The sequence below is a fragment of the Balaenoptera borealis genome, assembly GCF_965194805.1.
Source record: "Balaenoptera borealis genome assembly, chromosome: 3".
NCBI lineage: Eukaryota > Metazoa > Chordata > Mammalia > Artiodactyla > Balaenopteridae > Balaenoptera > Balaenoptera borealis.
In genome coordinates, this window is record NC_138866.1 from 168579375 (window position 1) to 168596917 (window position 17543).

At 36.0% G+C, this 17543-nt stretch overlaps 1 protein-coding gene across 2 annotated transcripts in view; it reads right to left on the reverse strand.

Annotated features, from left to right (window-relative positions):
• The window catches only part of CCDC7 (coiled-coil domain containing 7), a 324264-nt gene that overhangs the window by 148101 nt on the left and 158620 nt on the right, over positions 1–17543 (reverse strand). For both annotated transcript variants that reach the window (XR_014242606.1, XM_082385250.1), the window contains exons 22-24: positions 15287–15397; positions 10269–10379; positions 1947–2042 (exon numbers count right to left, since the gene is read on the reverse strand). Coding sequence is in view for 1 of the 2 variants with exons in the window: in XM_082385250.1 (XP_082241376.1) it covers positions 1947–2042; positions 10269–10379; positions 15287–15397 (318 nt within the window). In the remaining variant the exon portion in view is untranslated. The remainder of the gene's footprint in view (positions 1–1946; positions 2043–10268; positions 10380–15286; positions 15398–17543) is intronic.

Genomic DNA, 17543 nt, shown 5'->3' on the forward strand with positions numbered 1-17543 from the left:
GTTATCCCCAAAACAGGGTCTCAAAGGAGTAGATTGATGGGCTATTTACCAAGGACCCAAAGGCCAGGTAGTGGGATAAGGGAGGCCCAACAGGCCACTACTGTGGCCTATGACTAACACAGGTGCTATGTTTCTGCTTTTCGCAGTGATCCTTGCCATGAATCAAAATGCTCTGCCAATTTTTACCAAGACTTTACGGCTTTCAAAATAAACAAGACTATGGGTTAGGCCGGGCCCCATATATCCAGTGGGAATGTGAGGACTTATGATAAAGTTAGAGTTCAATGGAGATGTGCAGAATTGCATTCCCAAGCCTGTGGGACATGGGTGCATAGGTGACTGTGATCACCACAACCCCTGACACCAGGATGAGGAGGAAACTGATAATGCTGAGGTGGTACTCCATGGCCGCCACCAACGGGAAACTTACCCAGACCCCACAACAGTGTACCCACTCAGGCCACCTCAAAATTCCATTGTTATGGCCTCCACTGTTGAATGAATTATTGGTATAGAAGTATTGTTTACATGAACCCCTACTTGCATTCACCCCTAAACCCTGATAGAAATTACCACTTTAGCAAGATAAGTGGAAGACTGTGAAACTACTCAACTACCAGAATCTAGTACTTTGTTCCTCAAAAACAAATGCCTGAAGAAGAAAAGTAAATAACTGTCCTTACTGATGAGCTTAATGAAGCAGAAATTCTCCCTGAGACTGTTTCTTCATTCAGTAGCTCATTGGACCTGGGCATATGTCCCTGTGTGTGTAGAGACCCCAGTGATAATTGGCAGCTCAGTGATGTAGTCCCCAGGCACTAGTTGTATCTGATATTGTGACTGTCATGGAAGCTACTGTCTATAGTGAGAGAATTTGGTATTCTGTAAGAGACAGTGCAAATACCCTATGCAGTATCTCTTTCCACATGGATGATTAGGATCAGTTTGTCATATGGGGAATAGATTGCAATGCCTCACTAATGTCCTTCCATAAAGCTACATAAATTCTCCAACCATCTTTCATCAAACAGTCATGACCTAGAAATGTCCTACACCCAGAGGGAGCGCTAGCCTTCCAGTCTATTGATGACATCATCCAAATAGGCCCATACAAGGGCACCACTTAACAAGGACTAGACGCCCTATACACCAATATGTAGCAACATGGCTGGACCATTATTACAGATAAGACATAGTTACCCAGTACCTAACTGAAATCCCTGGGCAAAATCTGTGAGGGGCACAACATCTCATTCCAAAGGAGAAGACTGCCAAGCTCTGACACACTCTACTTGAACAACTGAAAATGAGGCCCAGCTACTGGTAGGACTTTTTGGTTACTTGCACTCTCATAGTCCCCATGTGTGGTTCTTGATGGCATCCATTACATCCATTACTATTAGATTACTTCAAAGGCCACTCTTTTCAGTGGGGCCACAACCAAGAGGACGCACTTGAGGCCCTCCACCAGGCCTCTCAGGCTATCCTTCCCTTGGGGCCCTCTGATCCTCATTTGCTGTTTGAGTTACAGCTCTCAGCAACATCTCTGTTCACCAAGTACAGTCTGTGACAGAAGGCTACTACCACAGGTCACAGACAGACACCCTTTGGAGTTTTGGACCTATAATCTGCCAGTCTGCTGAAAGGTATGCATCCTTTGTGAGAAAATTATTGGCCTATGATTGAACCTTGGTGTCTGAGTATATGACCTATGGCTGTGAAATAATATTACAACCAGAAATACCAATGAAAGTTATGAATACTTTGACTTTTGCTCTCTAATTTTCTTAGGGTATTTACAACTAACGTCAAAGAAACTATAAATGTTGCATAAAATATAATCTCAGATGCATATTCATGAATCAAAGAAAAATATCTTCTACTGAGTTTAATTAAAATAATTTAAAGTTATCTGTAATTATTATACTTATTAAGGTATATTTTACCTTTGAATGTTCTTTGTGTATTTACTTGCATTTTTGTTTTTGATATTGAGTCTTGATCCTCATAGAGAAGATTTCCATCTGGTACTTCAAACTGAGCTACATAAAGAGAAGCATATAATCAAATAAATAGAAAAACAGATCTATTGTGAACCCCTAACTTTCAAATTTATAACAAATGTACAGCATAAATTCTCATTTTTATAGAATTATAAGTAGATTACCAAAATGCTAGATCTAGTATGAAAAGAGAAGAGTTTTAATGGGTATATATTGAAACTGTCTCATTATTTCATTAATAATCCGAGGCATCATCACATGTGCTTTCTATCATTCTCTATATTTCCTACGTAGGACTTTTATACTTAAGTTAAAACTTAATTATAGGATAAAATATCAGGAAGATGGAGGACTAGGAAGTTCTAGACCCTCATTACCCCATGGAGACACTAAGTTAATAACAATATACAGACCAAAATACCATTATGAGAACTCTAGAAACCAGTTAAGAAGCTGCATCACCCAAGTGAATTACTGACCAAGGAAAACTGTACCAAAAAGGGTAGGAAGGGTCATGGCATTTTGCCCAGCTTAGTTAGCCCCACCACCTCCCTGGTACAGTGTGCCACAGTGTGCCACAGTCACAAGGAAGTGTCGCAATTTCCAGATCCTCCATTGGGATGAAAAGAGTGAAACTTGCATCCAACTTTCTGGAATGTCTAGGCACTGCCTGAGTCACTGGTTGCTGTCTTGCCTGATCTGGAAAGCTGATGGGGACAGTTCCATAGTTAGATACCAGGTTGGAGGCTGCTGAAAACAAAGGCAAGTGCCGTCACACATTAGAGCTGCAGGGGTTATGAAGTTCTGCAAATGATGGAGGAGCAAGAGATTACAGGTGGAGGAATACAATAGAAACCCAAACAAAAAGCTCCTGAGAAGAAACAGGAGAGAGCCTCTTAGGGAAATTAGGAGAGTTAAAAAAAGTCATATATACTAGAATAAAAGAGTACAAACAAGCCCGGAGAAGATACATCCCCAGAGAAGGTTTGAGAAGTATCAGAACCTCCATGTCAGGCTGATTAGTCAAGGTGTTCCCCTGTATCTGAAAAAACAGAGAGTTAGCTACGTTTTCAAATTCCCAAATCTCAACAAAATATGACAAAGCATACAAAGAAACATGGAAACATGTCCCAATCACAGGAATAAAGTTCCAGAAACCAACCCTAAAAAACCACAGGTCTGTGAATTACCTCACAAGGAATTTTAACAACTGTCTTAAAGATTCTCAATGAGCTGAAAGAAATATAAACTAAATGAAATCAGGAAAATGAAGCATGAACAAAATTAGAATATCAACAAAGATATAGAAACTAAAAGAAAAACAACTCTGGTGCTGAGCAATATAATAACTGAATTGAAAAATTCACTAAAGGGGTTAATCATCAGACTTGATCAGGCAGAAAAAAAAATCAGCAAACTGGGAGGCAGGTCATGTGAAATCATTGTATCTGAGGAGCAAAAAGAAAACAGAATTAAGAAAAGTGTAGAGAGCATGAAGGATTTATGGGATCCTATCAAGTGGACCAAGGTATGCATTATGAAAGTCCCAGAAGAGAAGAGAGAAAAAAGGGAGCAGAGAGTTTATTTGAAGAAATGACAAAACTTACCAAATTTAAAAAAGAAATGGATATACAAATTCAATAAGCTTTATAAACTCCAAACAGGAAAAACCCAAAGAGACCAACACCGAAACACAATGTAGTCAAACTGTCAGAAGTCAAGGAAAAAGAGAAAATCTTAAAAGAGGCAAGAGAAATACAATTTGTTATGTGCAAGGGAGCCTCTATAAGATTATAAATGAAATTCTCAGAAACCTTGCAGGTCATAAGACAGTGGGATGATACTTTCAGACTGCCAAAAGAAAAAAACTGTCAACCAAGCATATGACATTTGGCAAAACTGTCCTTCAAAACTGAAGGGGAAATTAAGACTTTCACAGATAAACAAAAGCTGATGGAGTTCATACCACTAGACCTACTCTACTAGAAATACTAAAGGAAGTCTTTCAAGTTGAAATGGAAGGATATTAGATGGCATCATGAAGCTGTATGATAATATAAAGGTTTTGGTTAAGGTAAATATATGGACAAATGTAGAAACCTATATTACTGAAATTTTGATGCATAACTTCCCTTTTAATTCTTATATAGAATTAGGAGAAAAAGCATAAAATAACTATAAATCTATGTTAATGGGCACACAATATACAAAGATGTAATTTGTGACACCAATAAATAAAGTGAGGGGAAAGAGCTTTAAAGGAGTACAGTTTAGTGACTGAAGTATGTATGTGTTTGAAGTTAACTTGTTACCAGTATAAAATAGATTATTGTAACCATAATGAAAACATTTATAGACTATTCATGTTATGGATACATGTTTATATCCCCCAAAATTCATATGTTGAAACCCTAACCTCCAATGTGATGGTTTTGGAGATGGGGGGAGGGAAGTAATTAAGGTTAAATGATATCATAAGGGTAAGACCCTGATCTGATGTGATTATTGCCCTAATAAAAAGAGACACCAGAGCTTTCATTCTCTATCTCTCTCTCTCCATTTGCACACAAAGAAGAGGTCATGTGGATACACAATAGATGGTGGACACTTATGAGCCAAGAAAAGACATCTCAGAATGAAATCTAACTTACTGGCACCTAGATTTTGGACTTCACCTACAGAACTGTAATAAATAATTTTCTGTTTTTTGTTTTTTAAGTGACCCTGTCTATGGCTTTCAGTTATGGCAGCCTGAGAAGACTAATACACAAAAGGAAATGAGAAGAGAATTAAAGCATGTCACTACCAAAAAAAAAATCAATGAAAGACAAAGGAATAAAGTAAAATAGGAAATGAGGAGCAAAAAATAATGAGACATACAGGAAATAATTAACAAAATGTCAAAAGTAAGTCCTTTCCTATCCAACTGTATGCCAACTAATTGGATAACCTAGAGAAATGGATAAATTCTTAGAAACACATAACCTACCAATGTAAGTGGGTTAAACTCCCTGGACACAGAGTAGCTGAACGTATAAAAAATAAGATCCACCTATAATGCTGTCTACAAGAGATTCACTTAGGTCTAAGGACATATATAGACTGAAAGTGAAAGGATGGGAACAGATACTCCATGCAAATGGTAACCAAAAGAGAATAGTGATGGCTATACTATAATATCAGACAGAAGAGACTTTAGTCAAAACCTGTTAAAGAGACAAAGTAAGACATTATATAATAATAAAAAGGTCAATTCTCCAGGAATGTGCAACATTATAAATATAAATATAAACATTATAGTGTTTACATATATAAACATATATTCATCAGACATGAGAACTCCTAAATACATGAAGAAAACATTAACCAGATTGAATGGAAAAATAGACCATAACACAAAAATTGTAGGAGACTTCAATACCTCATTTTCAATAATGGAAAGAACAAGCAGAAAAAAGATCAATAAGAAAATTAGAGGATTTGAACAACACTATAGCCCAATTGGACATTATAGATATATGCAAAAAAAACTCCACCTAACAACATCAGAATACATTTTTCTCAAGTACACATGGAACATTCTCCAGGATACTGATATTATGCAAAATAACTTTTCTGATCACAATGAAAAGAAACTAGAAATTAATAGTAGCAGAAACACTTGAAAATCCACAAATACATGGGAAATATAAAAATATATTCTCAAAAAAACCAATGGGTCAAAGTAGAAATTGCGAGAGAAATTAGAAATTATCTTGAGACAAATGAAAATGAAAACACAACATAACAAAATATATGCAATGCAATGAAAGCAGTGCTAAGAGGGAAATTTATAGCTATGAATGCTTACATTAAAAGAAGAAAGATCTCAAATAAACAACCTAACTTTACAACTCAAGGAGCTAGAAAAAGAAGATAAAACTATATCCAAAGCTAGCAGAAGGAAGGAAATAATAAAGATTAGAGTAGAGGTAAGTGAAACAGAGAAGAGAAAAACAATAAAGAAAGTGAATAAAACCAGGAGTTGGTTTTTTGAAAAGACCAATGAAATTGAAAACATTTAGTTAGATTAGCTAAGAAAAAGGGAAAAGACTCAACTAATTAAATATGAAATGAAAGAAGAGGCATTACAATCAATGCCACAGGAATAAAAATTATTATAAGAGAACATTATGAACAACTGTATGCCAACTAACTGAAATACCTAGAAAAAAATGGATGAATTCTAAGAAACACAACCTACTAAATGAATCATGAATATACAGAATATCTGAAAGAACGGTAACTAGCAGATTAAATCAGTAATCAAAAACCTCCTGACAGGTAGAAACCCAGGACCAGACAGCTTCACTGCAGAATGCTACCAAACATTAACAACAACAACAAAATTAACATTAGTCCTCATCAAACTCATCCAAAAAAATGAATAGGAAAACTTTTAAACTCATTCTATGAAGCCAGTATTAACCTGATACCAAAGTCAGACAAAGGGATTATATGAAAGGAAAATCACAGGCCAGTATCCCTGATGAACACAGATGCAAAACTCAACAATATATTAGCAAACAGAATTCAAGAGCTCATTAAAAGGATTAAATACCAAATCCAAGTGGGATTTATTCCTGGAATGCAAGGTTGATTTATTAATACATGAAAATCAATTAATGTGACACATCACATTAATAGCATGAAGGAAAAAAAAAAAAAACCCACACATGACCATCTCAACTGATACAGAAAAAGCATTTAACAAAATTAAACATCCTTTTATGATTAAACAAAACATTCAACAAACTAAGATTAAAAGAAAAATACCCACATATAATAAAGACTATATATGCAAAGTCCACACCTAACATCATACTCAATGGTGAAAAACTAAAAACTTCCTTTGAGATCAAAAATAAGGCAAGGATGCCCACTCTCACCACTTCTGTTCAATATAGTACTAGAAATCCTAACAACAGCAACTGGGCAAAAAAAGAAATACAAGATATAAAAATTAGAAAGGAAGAAGTAAAATTATCTGTTCATAGATAAAATGTCCTTATACATAGAAAACCCTAAAGATTCACACATGCATACACGCACAAAAAAAACCCATGAGAATTAATAAATGAATTCAGCAAAGTTTCAGCATACAAAATCCACATGTAAAAATCAGTTACATTTTTATAAACTATTAATGTACAATATGAAAAGTAAACTATGAAAACAATTCATCAAAAATAATAAAATATGTAGGAATAAACTTAACCAAGGAGGCAAAAGGCATGTACACTGAAAACTATAAAACACTGCTAAATAAACCTACCTAAGGAGGCAAAAGACCTGTGCACACAAAACTATAAAGTACTGATGAAAGAAATCAAAGACGATACAGATGGAGAGATATACCATGTTCTTGGATTAGAAGAATCAATAATGTGAAAATGACTATACTACACAAAGCAATCTACAGATTCAATGCAATCCCTATCAAATTACCAATGGCATTTTTCACAGAACTAGAACAAAATTTTTGCAATTTGTATGGAAACACAAAAGACCCCAAATAGCCAAAGCAATCTTGAGAAAGAAAAACAGACCCAGAAAAAAAAAGAAACAGTAAAAAAATAAAAATAAAATAAAACGGAGCCAGAGAAATCAGGCTCCCTGTCTTCAGACTATACTACAAAGCCACCATAATCAAGACAGCATGGTACTGGCACAGAAACATAAATATAGATCAATGAAATAGGATAGAAAGCCCAGAGATAAACCCACGCACCTGTGGTCACCTAACCTATGACAAAGGAGGCAAGAATATACAATGGAGAAAAGACAGCCTCTTCAATAAGTCGTGCCGGGAAAACGGACAGCTACATGTGAAAGAATGTAATTAGAACACTCCCTAACACCATAACACAAAAATAAACTAAAAATGGATTAAAGACCTAAATGTAAGGCCATACACTATAAAACTCTTAGAGGAAAACATAGGCAGAACACTCTGACGTAAATCATAGTGAGATCTTTTTTGACCCACCTCCTAGAGAAATGGAAATAAAAACAAAAATAAGCAAATGGGACCTAATTAAACTTAAAACCTTTGCACAGCAAAGGAATCCATAAACAAGACGAAAAGACAACACTCAGAATGGGAAAAAATATTTGTAAACAAAGCAACTGACAAAGGATTAATCTCCAAAATATACAAACAGCTTATGCAGCTCAATATCAAAAAAACGACCCAATCAAAAAATGGAGACCTAAATAGACATTTCTCCAAAGAAGACATACAGATGGCCAACAAACAAATGAAAAGATGCTCAAAATCACTAATTATTAGAGAAATGCAAATCAAAACTAAAATGAGGTATCAACCTCACATTGGTCAGAATGGCCATCATCAAAAAATCTACAAACAATAAATGCTGGAGAGGGTGTGGAGAAAAGGGAACCCTCTTGCATTGCTGGTGGGAATATAAATTGATACAGCCATGATGGAGAACAGTATGGAGGTTCCTTAAAAGTCTAAAAATATAACTACCATATGACCCAGCAATCCCACTACTGGGCATATACCCAGAGAAAAACATAATTCAAAAAGCTATATGCACCCCAATGTTCACTGCAGCACTACTGACGATAGCCAGAACATGGAAGTGAAGCCAGAAAGAGAAAAACAAATATCGTATATTAACGCATATATGTGGAATCTAGAAAAATGGTATAGACGATCTTATTTGCAAAGCAGACACAGAGACACAGACTCGAGAACAAACGTATGGATACCAAGGGGGAAAGGTAGGGGATGGGATGAATTGGGAGATTGGGATTGACATATATACACTATTGATACTATGTATAAAATAGGTAACTAAGGAGAACCTACTGTATAGTACAGGGAACGCTACTAAATGCACTGTGGTGACCTAAATGAGAAGGAAATCCAAAAAGGAGGGGATATATGTATACGTATAGCTGATTCACTTTTCTGTAGAGTAGAAACTAATACAACATTGTAAAGCAACTATACTCCAATAAAAATTAATTTAAAAAAACACTGCTGAAAGAAATTAACAAAGAGACAAATAAATGGAAAAACATCCCATGTTCCTGGATTTGAAAACTTAATATAGTTAAGGTCTCAGTACTACCCAAAGCAATCTACAGATTCAGTGTAATCCCTATAAAAATCCAAGTGCATTTTTTGCAGAAGAAATAGAAAAATCCATGCTAAAATTGATACAGGATCTCAAAGGATCCCAAATAGCCAAAAAATCTTGAAAAAGAGTAACAAATTTATAGGTCTAGCATTTACTAATTTCAAAACTTATTACAAAGCACAAGTAATCAAAATAGTGTGGTAGGGGCATAAAGACAGACATATAGACCAATGGAATAGATTAAAGAGCTTAGAAATAGACCCTCACACGTATAGTTTATGACCTTTAATAAGGGTGTCAAGACCAATCAAAGGGGAAAGAACACTGTCTCCAAGAAATAGTTGAATAAACTGATATCTACATGTAAAACAATAAAGTTGGATGTTTACCTTACATCATACATAAAAATTAATTCAAAATGGGTTAAAGACTGAAACTTAAGACCTAAAACTATAAAATTTCTTGAAGAAAACATATGGAAAAATCTCATGACATTGAATTTGACCTTTCCCCTTGGTCCCTGTGATCCACATTTTCTGTTTGAGTTATAGGTCTCAGCACCTCTTTGATCACCAACTATAGGCTATGACTAAAGGACACTGCCACAGACAGGTCAGAGTCAACTGCTGAACTTATGGACCCAAATCTCCTGGAGAGAGCTCAGAAGTGTACACCCTTTAAGAGTCAGTTGATTGTCTGTTATTGAATCATACTGAGTACATAACCCAAGGCCTTAAAATAATCTTAGTACTAGAAATCCCAATCAAAAGGTATCAATACTTTTGTTTCTGTTCTCTAATTATCTTAGGGTATTAACACTTTAGGTCAAAGTGGAAATTTTCTATGAAATATATGCCCCGGACTTCCCTGCTGGTCCGGTGGTTAAGACTCTGCACTTCCACCGCAGGGGGCACGGGTTTGATCCCTGGTTGGGGAACTAAGAGCCCACATGCCACGCAGCGAGGCCAAAAAATTAAAAATAAATAAATTGACTTAATTTAATTTAAAAAATAAAATAAAATATATGCCCAAATACATATTCATGAACCAAACAAAAAAGATCATTTGATGAGTTTAATTTAAAATATTTAAAAATTATAATTATCATACTTACTAGTGTGTCCTTCCCTTCTGAGATTTCTTTCTTTCTTTACTTGCTGTTGGATTTTTGACACTGAACCTTGATTCTCATGCATAAGCTTTTTATCTGGTACTATATCATGAGCTACAAAAAGAGATACATTTACTCCACTTAAATGGGAAAATAGATTTATTGTGAAATCTCTAATTTCAAATTTATAATAATTATGCAGCAGCATCTTCTCTCATTTTTATAAAGTTTTAAGTAAATTGCCACAATGCTAGATCCACATGAAAATTGTGAGATCATTTTTGATAGATGTATGTTGAAACGGTCTCAGTGTTTCATAAATATTCCTAGGCATCAAATATGTTTTATATTAGTCTCTAGTTTTCTTGTGTTATTTATACTTTAGGTAAATACATATTTATAGGCCAAACAATGAAAATGTGTATATACTACCACATGTAAAATAGATAGCTAGTGGGAAGCAGCCGCATAGCACAGGGAGATCAGCTCAGTGCTTTGTGACCACCTAGAGGGGTGGGATAGGGAGGGTGGGAGGGAGACGCAAGAGGGAGGGGATATGGGGATATATGTATATGTATAGCTGATTCACTTTGTTGTAAAGCAGAAACTAAGACACCATTGTAAAGCAATTATATGCCAATAAAGATGTTAAAAAAAAACAAACCTATGTTGACTTCTTAAAAAAAAAAAAAAGAAAATGTGTAAGTACAAGTTTTTCATTACAGTATTATGTGTAATTGCAAAATAGCTAAAACCAGCAAAATATATACGCATAGAAGATTGGTTGAATAAATTAAAGTATATATTATAAACTACGGTAAAGTATAAATTATGGTATATGATGTAGTATAAACAAGTGTACCTACTGCTGTAAAAGAAATGCAAAAGATCTCTATAAAACGAATTGGAGGGATTTCTAGGAGGCAACATTAAATGAAAAAAAAAACTGAAATAAAGAACATCTAGCATGCTATCTTTTTCACCTTTTGTGAAAGAAAGGGACATAAGAAAGAAATACATAAAGAGGAAAAAAAGTTATATTTTCAATGAAACACAGAAAAGACAAACCAAAAAACAATTTAGTTGGATACCTACTAAAGGAGGGTGAGGACTAAGGAATGTAGGGAAGGAATAAGAAAGGAATGATGCTTTTATATATTTTTTGCATATTTATCACTTTTAGAAAAGGTTCATGTTTTACATATTCCAAAAATAAAACTAAAGTAAAAAATAAAAAGACTAACATTGGAAACAACCTTAATGAACCTACTGCAGGAAAAAATAAGCACAAATCCAAGTAGTTCATCAACAGTATTTGACATATACTCTCAGTCTTAGGCAAGAGATTGGGACGCAAAAAAAAAAAAAAATCACAAAAATTTTAGTCGGTTTTTTCCCTAGTGGTATCAGCTAAGTGACCGTGAAACAATTTTAGAAGTATTATAGGATGGAGTGAATATATATAAATGTGTTGATGTTGCTCAAAGTCAGGATTCTCACTGTGGAAGGACATCCACATATAAAACGAAGGAAGGCAAAAACAAGCCCTAAGGGTATAAACTGGAATTGAAGGTGCGTGTAAGAACTCATAATTTCTAAATATGCCTATGTATGTGTATATGCATATATATGTTCTTTTACGTGTATGTAGGTATAGGTACGTATGAATGTGTGAGTGTGTGTGTGTGTGTGTGTGTGTGTGTGTGTGTGTGTGTGTGTATACATACACTGAGGTTCCAATTGCAAGTCAAAACCCTGTATATGATCTTTCAGCCCCATAAGCAATTACACACCTACCTGGCAATTCTTATAGGGGAAAGCTTCCAACCCCACACTGACTTGATGTATACACTGCAGGCACTAGAAGTAGCTGCAGTCAGGCTGACCCTTAACCTGCACTTCTAGATGACCATGATCTTAAATTTATCTGCATTCTGGCCTAGGAACCTCCATTCAGAGGTTCAGATGTACTGAACCGGTACTGTTCAGATGCCTCTACCTACGCCACCTTAAAGACAGACCTGGAAGACACTGTTCTCAGTCTGATTCGGTGTAAAGTACTTATCTGCTCCAAACTCTGCCTCCTCATTCTTCCCCTGGGCCCAGCGTCCTTAAAACAGCAGGAGCCTTTTGTTTGGGGCAGTGAGATGTTGCCCCCACTCTCTCCTATCTATAATGATACACCTGACCCTTGCCCAGTGCTGTTCTGTGGGGAAAATGGAAGACTGGTAGAGCTTCAGCCCTTTTCTGTTTAGATTCTTGCTTACACTATCAGAGTAAGTGAAAAAAGGCCGAATTTTATTTTGTTTAGTTTGTTATCTTAATTGGCCAACTTGACAACCGGCAGCTCTCTAGCTCTCTGAGAAACTGGTACAGTGAGCAAAGTGATCAACATAATGCTTTTCTGAAAAAGTAAAATCCCTGTAGATCCTACAAAGCACTTTTAGGAGGGGTTAGAGAAGATTTGGGCCACTCTTAGACTGAGCAAATGGATCAACTGCAAGAGTGTGAGGATCCAATGGGACACTTAGCCAGTGAGTCTCAGAAAGTGCTGGTGGAGGCCACAGAGCACTCTTAGAAAGTTCTCACAAATTGTTAAATAAGACTTTCAGTTTGAAGGGAACATTGGACCTTCACTTTAGCCTCCAAACTCTGGTCAAGTTCCACTGCTGAGTCAAATTAGAGATCTAACAGAGGGACTCTTAAGAGAGCTAGGGAAACAATTCCCTAGCTAATGGTTATGGTTCTCCAGAGACAGACCTAAAAGTCATCAGAGACCCTGAAAGCTGAGTTATACTCTATGACTATTGTTAGTTCTAAGCCCTGACACCGAGACTCATGCCTTTAATATAAAAGAATGTATAGGACTTTGGAATCACTTTGCCCAGTGACCTGGAGAGAACTTAGACTTGGGTCTTACCAGACTCAGATTTCTAAGTTCACTTTTGTGAATCCTATTGGTTATCAAGCTCAATCAAATTTCCTCATAAGTTGTGTCAGTCAGTTGTGATACAGTCAGATCTTAATTGGCAAATTTTCAGGCATGCAGAAATTGCTGCCCAGAAAGAAAAAGTGATGTAAAAATGGTAATAATGCTCCCTCTACTGGATGTTATGGGCAATGACCTTACCTAAAAATCTATGGGCCTGATTACCATACAGTGGGGTCTCAAAGCAGTAAATTAATGCTCTCCACCAAGGTACTCATTGTTAGATGACGGGCCATGAGGACCCAACATGTAGCCCCACTACGGTCCACTTTGTGGTGGCCGCTATGAATAATGCAAGTGCTATTCTCACTACCTTTATCAGTAAATTCTGAGATGGATCAAAGAACTCCACATACACTTACGCTGATCACAGTTTTCAAAAATAAAAAACAAGATAGGGTTATACCAAGGTACCTACATCCCCAGTGAAGATATATGAGGGCCTATTCCAGTACAAATTGCAGGCAGGCGAGAATTACATTTCTTGGGCCTTTTGGATGGCGGTACACTGACAACTGTAATCCCCACAAGCCCTGGCACCAGGATGAGGGGAAAACAGATAATGCTTTCTGGTTTGGGGCCACCACCACAAACAGAAACCTTTTCCAGGCCACACTACCGTACAGTGCATTGTTACGGCCTCTACTACTGAATATATTGTCGGTATAGATGTATTATTTACGTGACCCACCACTCACATTCACTCTCATGTTGTGATGGGATTTGCTGCAGTTAGGATATTTTAATGGGGCAGGTGGAAGATCCTGAGCGACCCAACTACCAGAACCTAGTGCCCCTATCTACCAAAAACAATACTGACTCCCTGGGTGTAAAAAAGAAATAACTGCCCTTGTTGCTGAGCTTAAAGAAGCCAACGAATTCCATAGACTATTTCTCCATTTAATAGGCCTGTGCACAAAACGTCAGGTGCCTACAGACTAAGTGATTAAGGCTGCACAGTGTTAGTACCAACCTGGCACTGGCATTGTGACTGTCATAGAAGCTATTGCCCAAGGTGAAGGAACTCGGTATACAGCAACCAACAACTTGAACTCTCTTTTCAGCATCCTTCTTCATCCAAATGTCCAGGATCAGTTTACCTTTACGTAGAATTAATTGAAATATGCCACTAATGTCCTTCCACAGGGCTCCCTAAATTCCCCATCTGCTTATCTTCAATGGATAGAGCATGACTTAGAAAAAGTCCCACTCACAGAGGGAATAATAGTTTTCTACTATATTGATGATATCCTTCTGGTGGGCCCAGGCAAAGGCACCATCCCACAGGACTGCACACCCTGTTGATCCACATGGGGCAACATGGCTGGGTCATTAATATAGACAAGGAATTAGGATCCAAGTGAAATTCCAGGGTAGCAGATAAAAATCTTACTCCAGAGGAGATGTTTGCATATCTTTTGGTCCTCCCTTCCCCAAATTATAAAAAAAAAAGTCTGAATACTGATGGGACTCTTTGACTACTAACACATTTGCATTCTGCCCACAGGGGTTTGATGGTACATATCTGTGGGGTTAGCATAAAGGTTATTACCTCTGAGTGGAGACCCAACCAACAGGATGCTCTGGAGGACTTCCAATAGGCCATTCAAGCTGCCTTCCCTCGGACCCATCTGATCCCCATTTGGTTTTTAAGTTACTGACCTCTTTTCACCCATTGAAGCCTATAGCAAAAAGACACTGACATAGGTCAGAGGCACCCACTGATCTTTTGGAGCAGAAATTTCCCAGGTTGGCTGAAAGGTACACAGCCTTAGTGAGACAACTATTGACCTATTATTGCCCTTAATGGTTATTGAGAATGAAACAGTCTTATGATCAGAAATTCTAACCAAATTGTATCAATAATTTCAGTTTTGCTCTCTAGTTGTCTTAGGGTATTCATACTTTAAATCAACATGCAAAATTTCTGCAAAATATATGCTGAGACATATCTTCAGGAAGCAAAGAAAAAAGATCTTCTGATGAGTTTAATTTAAAATAATATGAAGTTATTTATGATTATTGTACTTACTAGAGAGTCTTTCCCTTTTGCGAGTTCTTTGTTTCTTTACTTGTGTTTGGGTTTTTGACACTGAATCCTTATGGTTAAGCATAAGCTTTTCATCTGATGCTTCATCATAACCTACATCAAGAAATGCATTTAGTCCACTGAATAGAAAAAATATATCTATTGTGAAATACCTAAACTTCAACTTTATACAAGTGTACAGCAGAATTTTCTTTCATTTTGATAAAGTTAAAAATAAATTACCATAATGCTAGATATGACATGAAAATTGTGAGAAAAGTTTTAATGAGTGTTTTGAATATATTTCTATTAGTCTCTAGTTTTCTTGGGTTATTTATACTTTAGGTTACAATCATAGGCCAAACAATGAAGACACATATGCACAAGGTTACTTATCAGAGCATCATTTGTAATTGCATAATATTCAAAACCACCTAAATATTCACAGACTATCGCTTGAATAACCTAAGAAATATACTATAAACTATAAATATACAGCTGTAAAAATGAATGAAAAAGTTCTCCAGAAACTGACATGAAAGAATTTCCAAGAAAGAATGTTAAGTGAAAAATAAAAGTGAAAAAGCAGATACCTAGCATATTACCTCTGAGGTAAGAAAGAAGGGGAAGGGGGAAAATTAAGAAAAATAGAGACATTTACATTTACAAAATGAAATACAGAAATAATAAACTAGAAAATGATATAATAGATGGTTACTTGCAACAGAAGGGGTAAACTGGGGAATGTAGGGGAAGGGATTCAGGAAAAGATGATCTCTCTCTCTCTCTCTCTCCGTCCCTCCCTCTCCCTCTCCCTCTCTCTCGGTCTCTTTTGAAAGTAGGTTGATATTCTAGATATTCCAAGAAATTATATTAACAAGGATATGACGAGTGCACTAAACATGAAAGCAACTTAAGAAATAAATCAACTGAACTTAAATAAAAAAGGCACTAATCCAACTAACTCATGAATACAGTACTACATTCTCAATCTTGGGTAAGAGAAATAAAATCATGAAATATTTTACATGGTTTGTTTTTCTAATGGTATAAGCTAATCAGTCAGTTCTAAAACAATTTTAGAGTTTTACAGGATTGAGCAAACAAGTAAATAGGCTGATGTTGTGTGAAGTCAGGATTTACACTATGAAAGAAGGGACATGCACACAGGAAGTGGAAGAAGGCAAGAAGAACAAGCCTTGAGGGGATAGATTAGAATTGAAAGTATCTGTAAGAAACTCATAATTTCTAAATATGTCTATGTATATATATGCACGCACATACGCACATGTGTGTGTTTGTAGGTATACGTATGTACGAATATGCATATGTATGTGTGTATAAATATATATATATATACACATATATACACACACGTGTATTTGTATTTTCTAGTCTGACTGCTCAATGTACCTCAAAGCTACCCCAGTACCAATGGGCACAATCAGTTTTCAGATCTTGGTTTCTAATAACATTTCCCATTTAAAAAAATCAAGGTTCCTAGGAAAAACAGTTGATTCCAGCTATGAGACAGGAAATGTGCAAGACAGGAAATGTGCAAGACAGCATGGGACATCTTGTCATACTAAACAGTAGGGAATTTCTCAATGACTACTAGTACTAGGGTCATGTCATAAAGCCATAGTAATTATCTTAGATAAATTCCTACTTGCTAATGCTAGGATAATCTTAGAACTAAAAAAAGAAGAATAGTATGAGTTATAAAATCATACAAAGTAATTTAATTAGAAGTTTAAAAGAAGAGAGTGTCAAGGGCACAGTCCACTTTTCACCAGTTAGAATTAGAATTCATGATTTCTGTCTACTCTGATTTCAGGAGAACGATTGCTCTGGGATTTGAAGAAGCATTAGAAGCCTGTCAATAACACAGTACTATTGTTATTAGTGTTGTTATTGTTCTGTAAAAAGCTAAATTTTTAAAAAGGGAAGGAACTGCGTTGGATTCCATCAGAAACTTGTGAAAATGTCTGTCTGGGACCACTTTAAGTTCTCAAGTTTATGTCTTAATTATCAAAATGATTCTTTGAAGCACAAAGTATTATTCCTTCATCTGTACATGAGAAAACTGAGGGACAGAGAAGGTAATTAGTTTAACCAAAGTTATATGATTAATAACTGGCTGAGCTTGAATTCATACCCAAGAAGTTCAGCTCCAGAGCCTGAGCTCTAAACTACTACTTTTACTTCTTCTAGTGAATACAAGAAATACAAAAAGAATATAACTATAGAAAATAGAAGA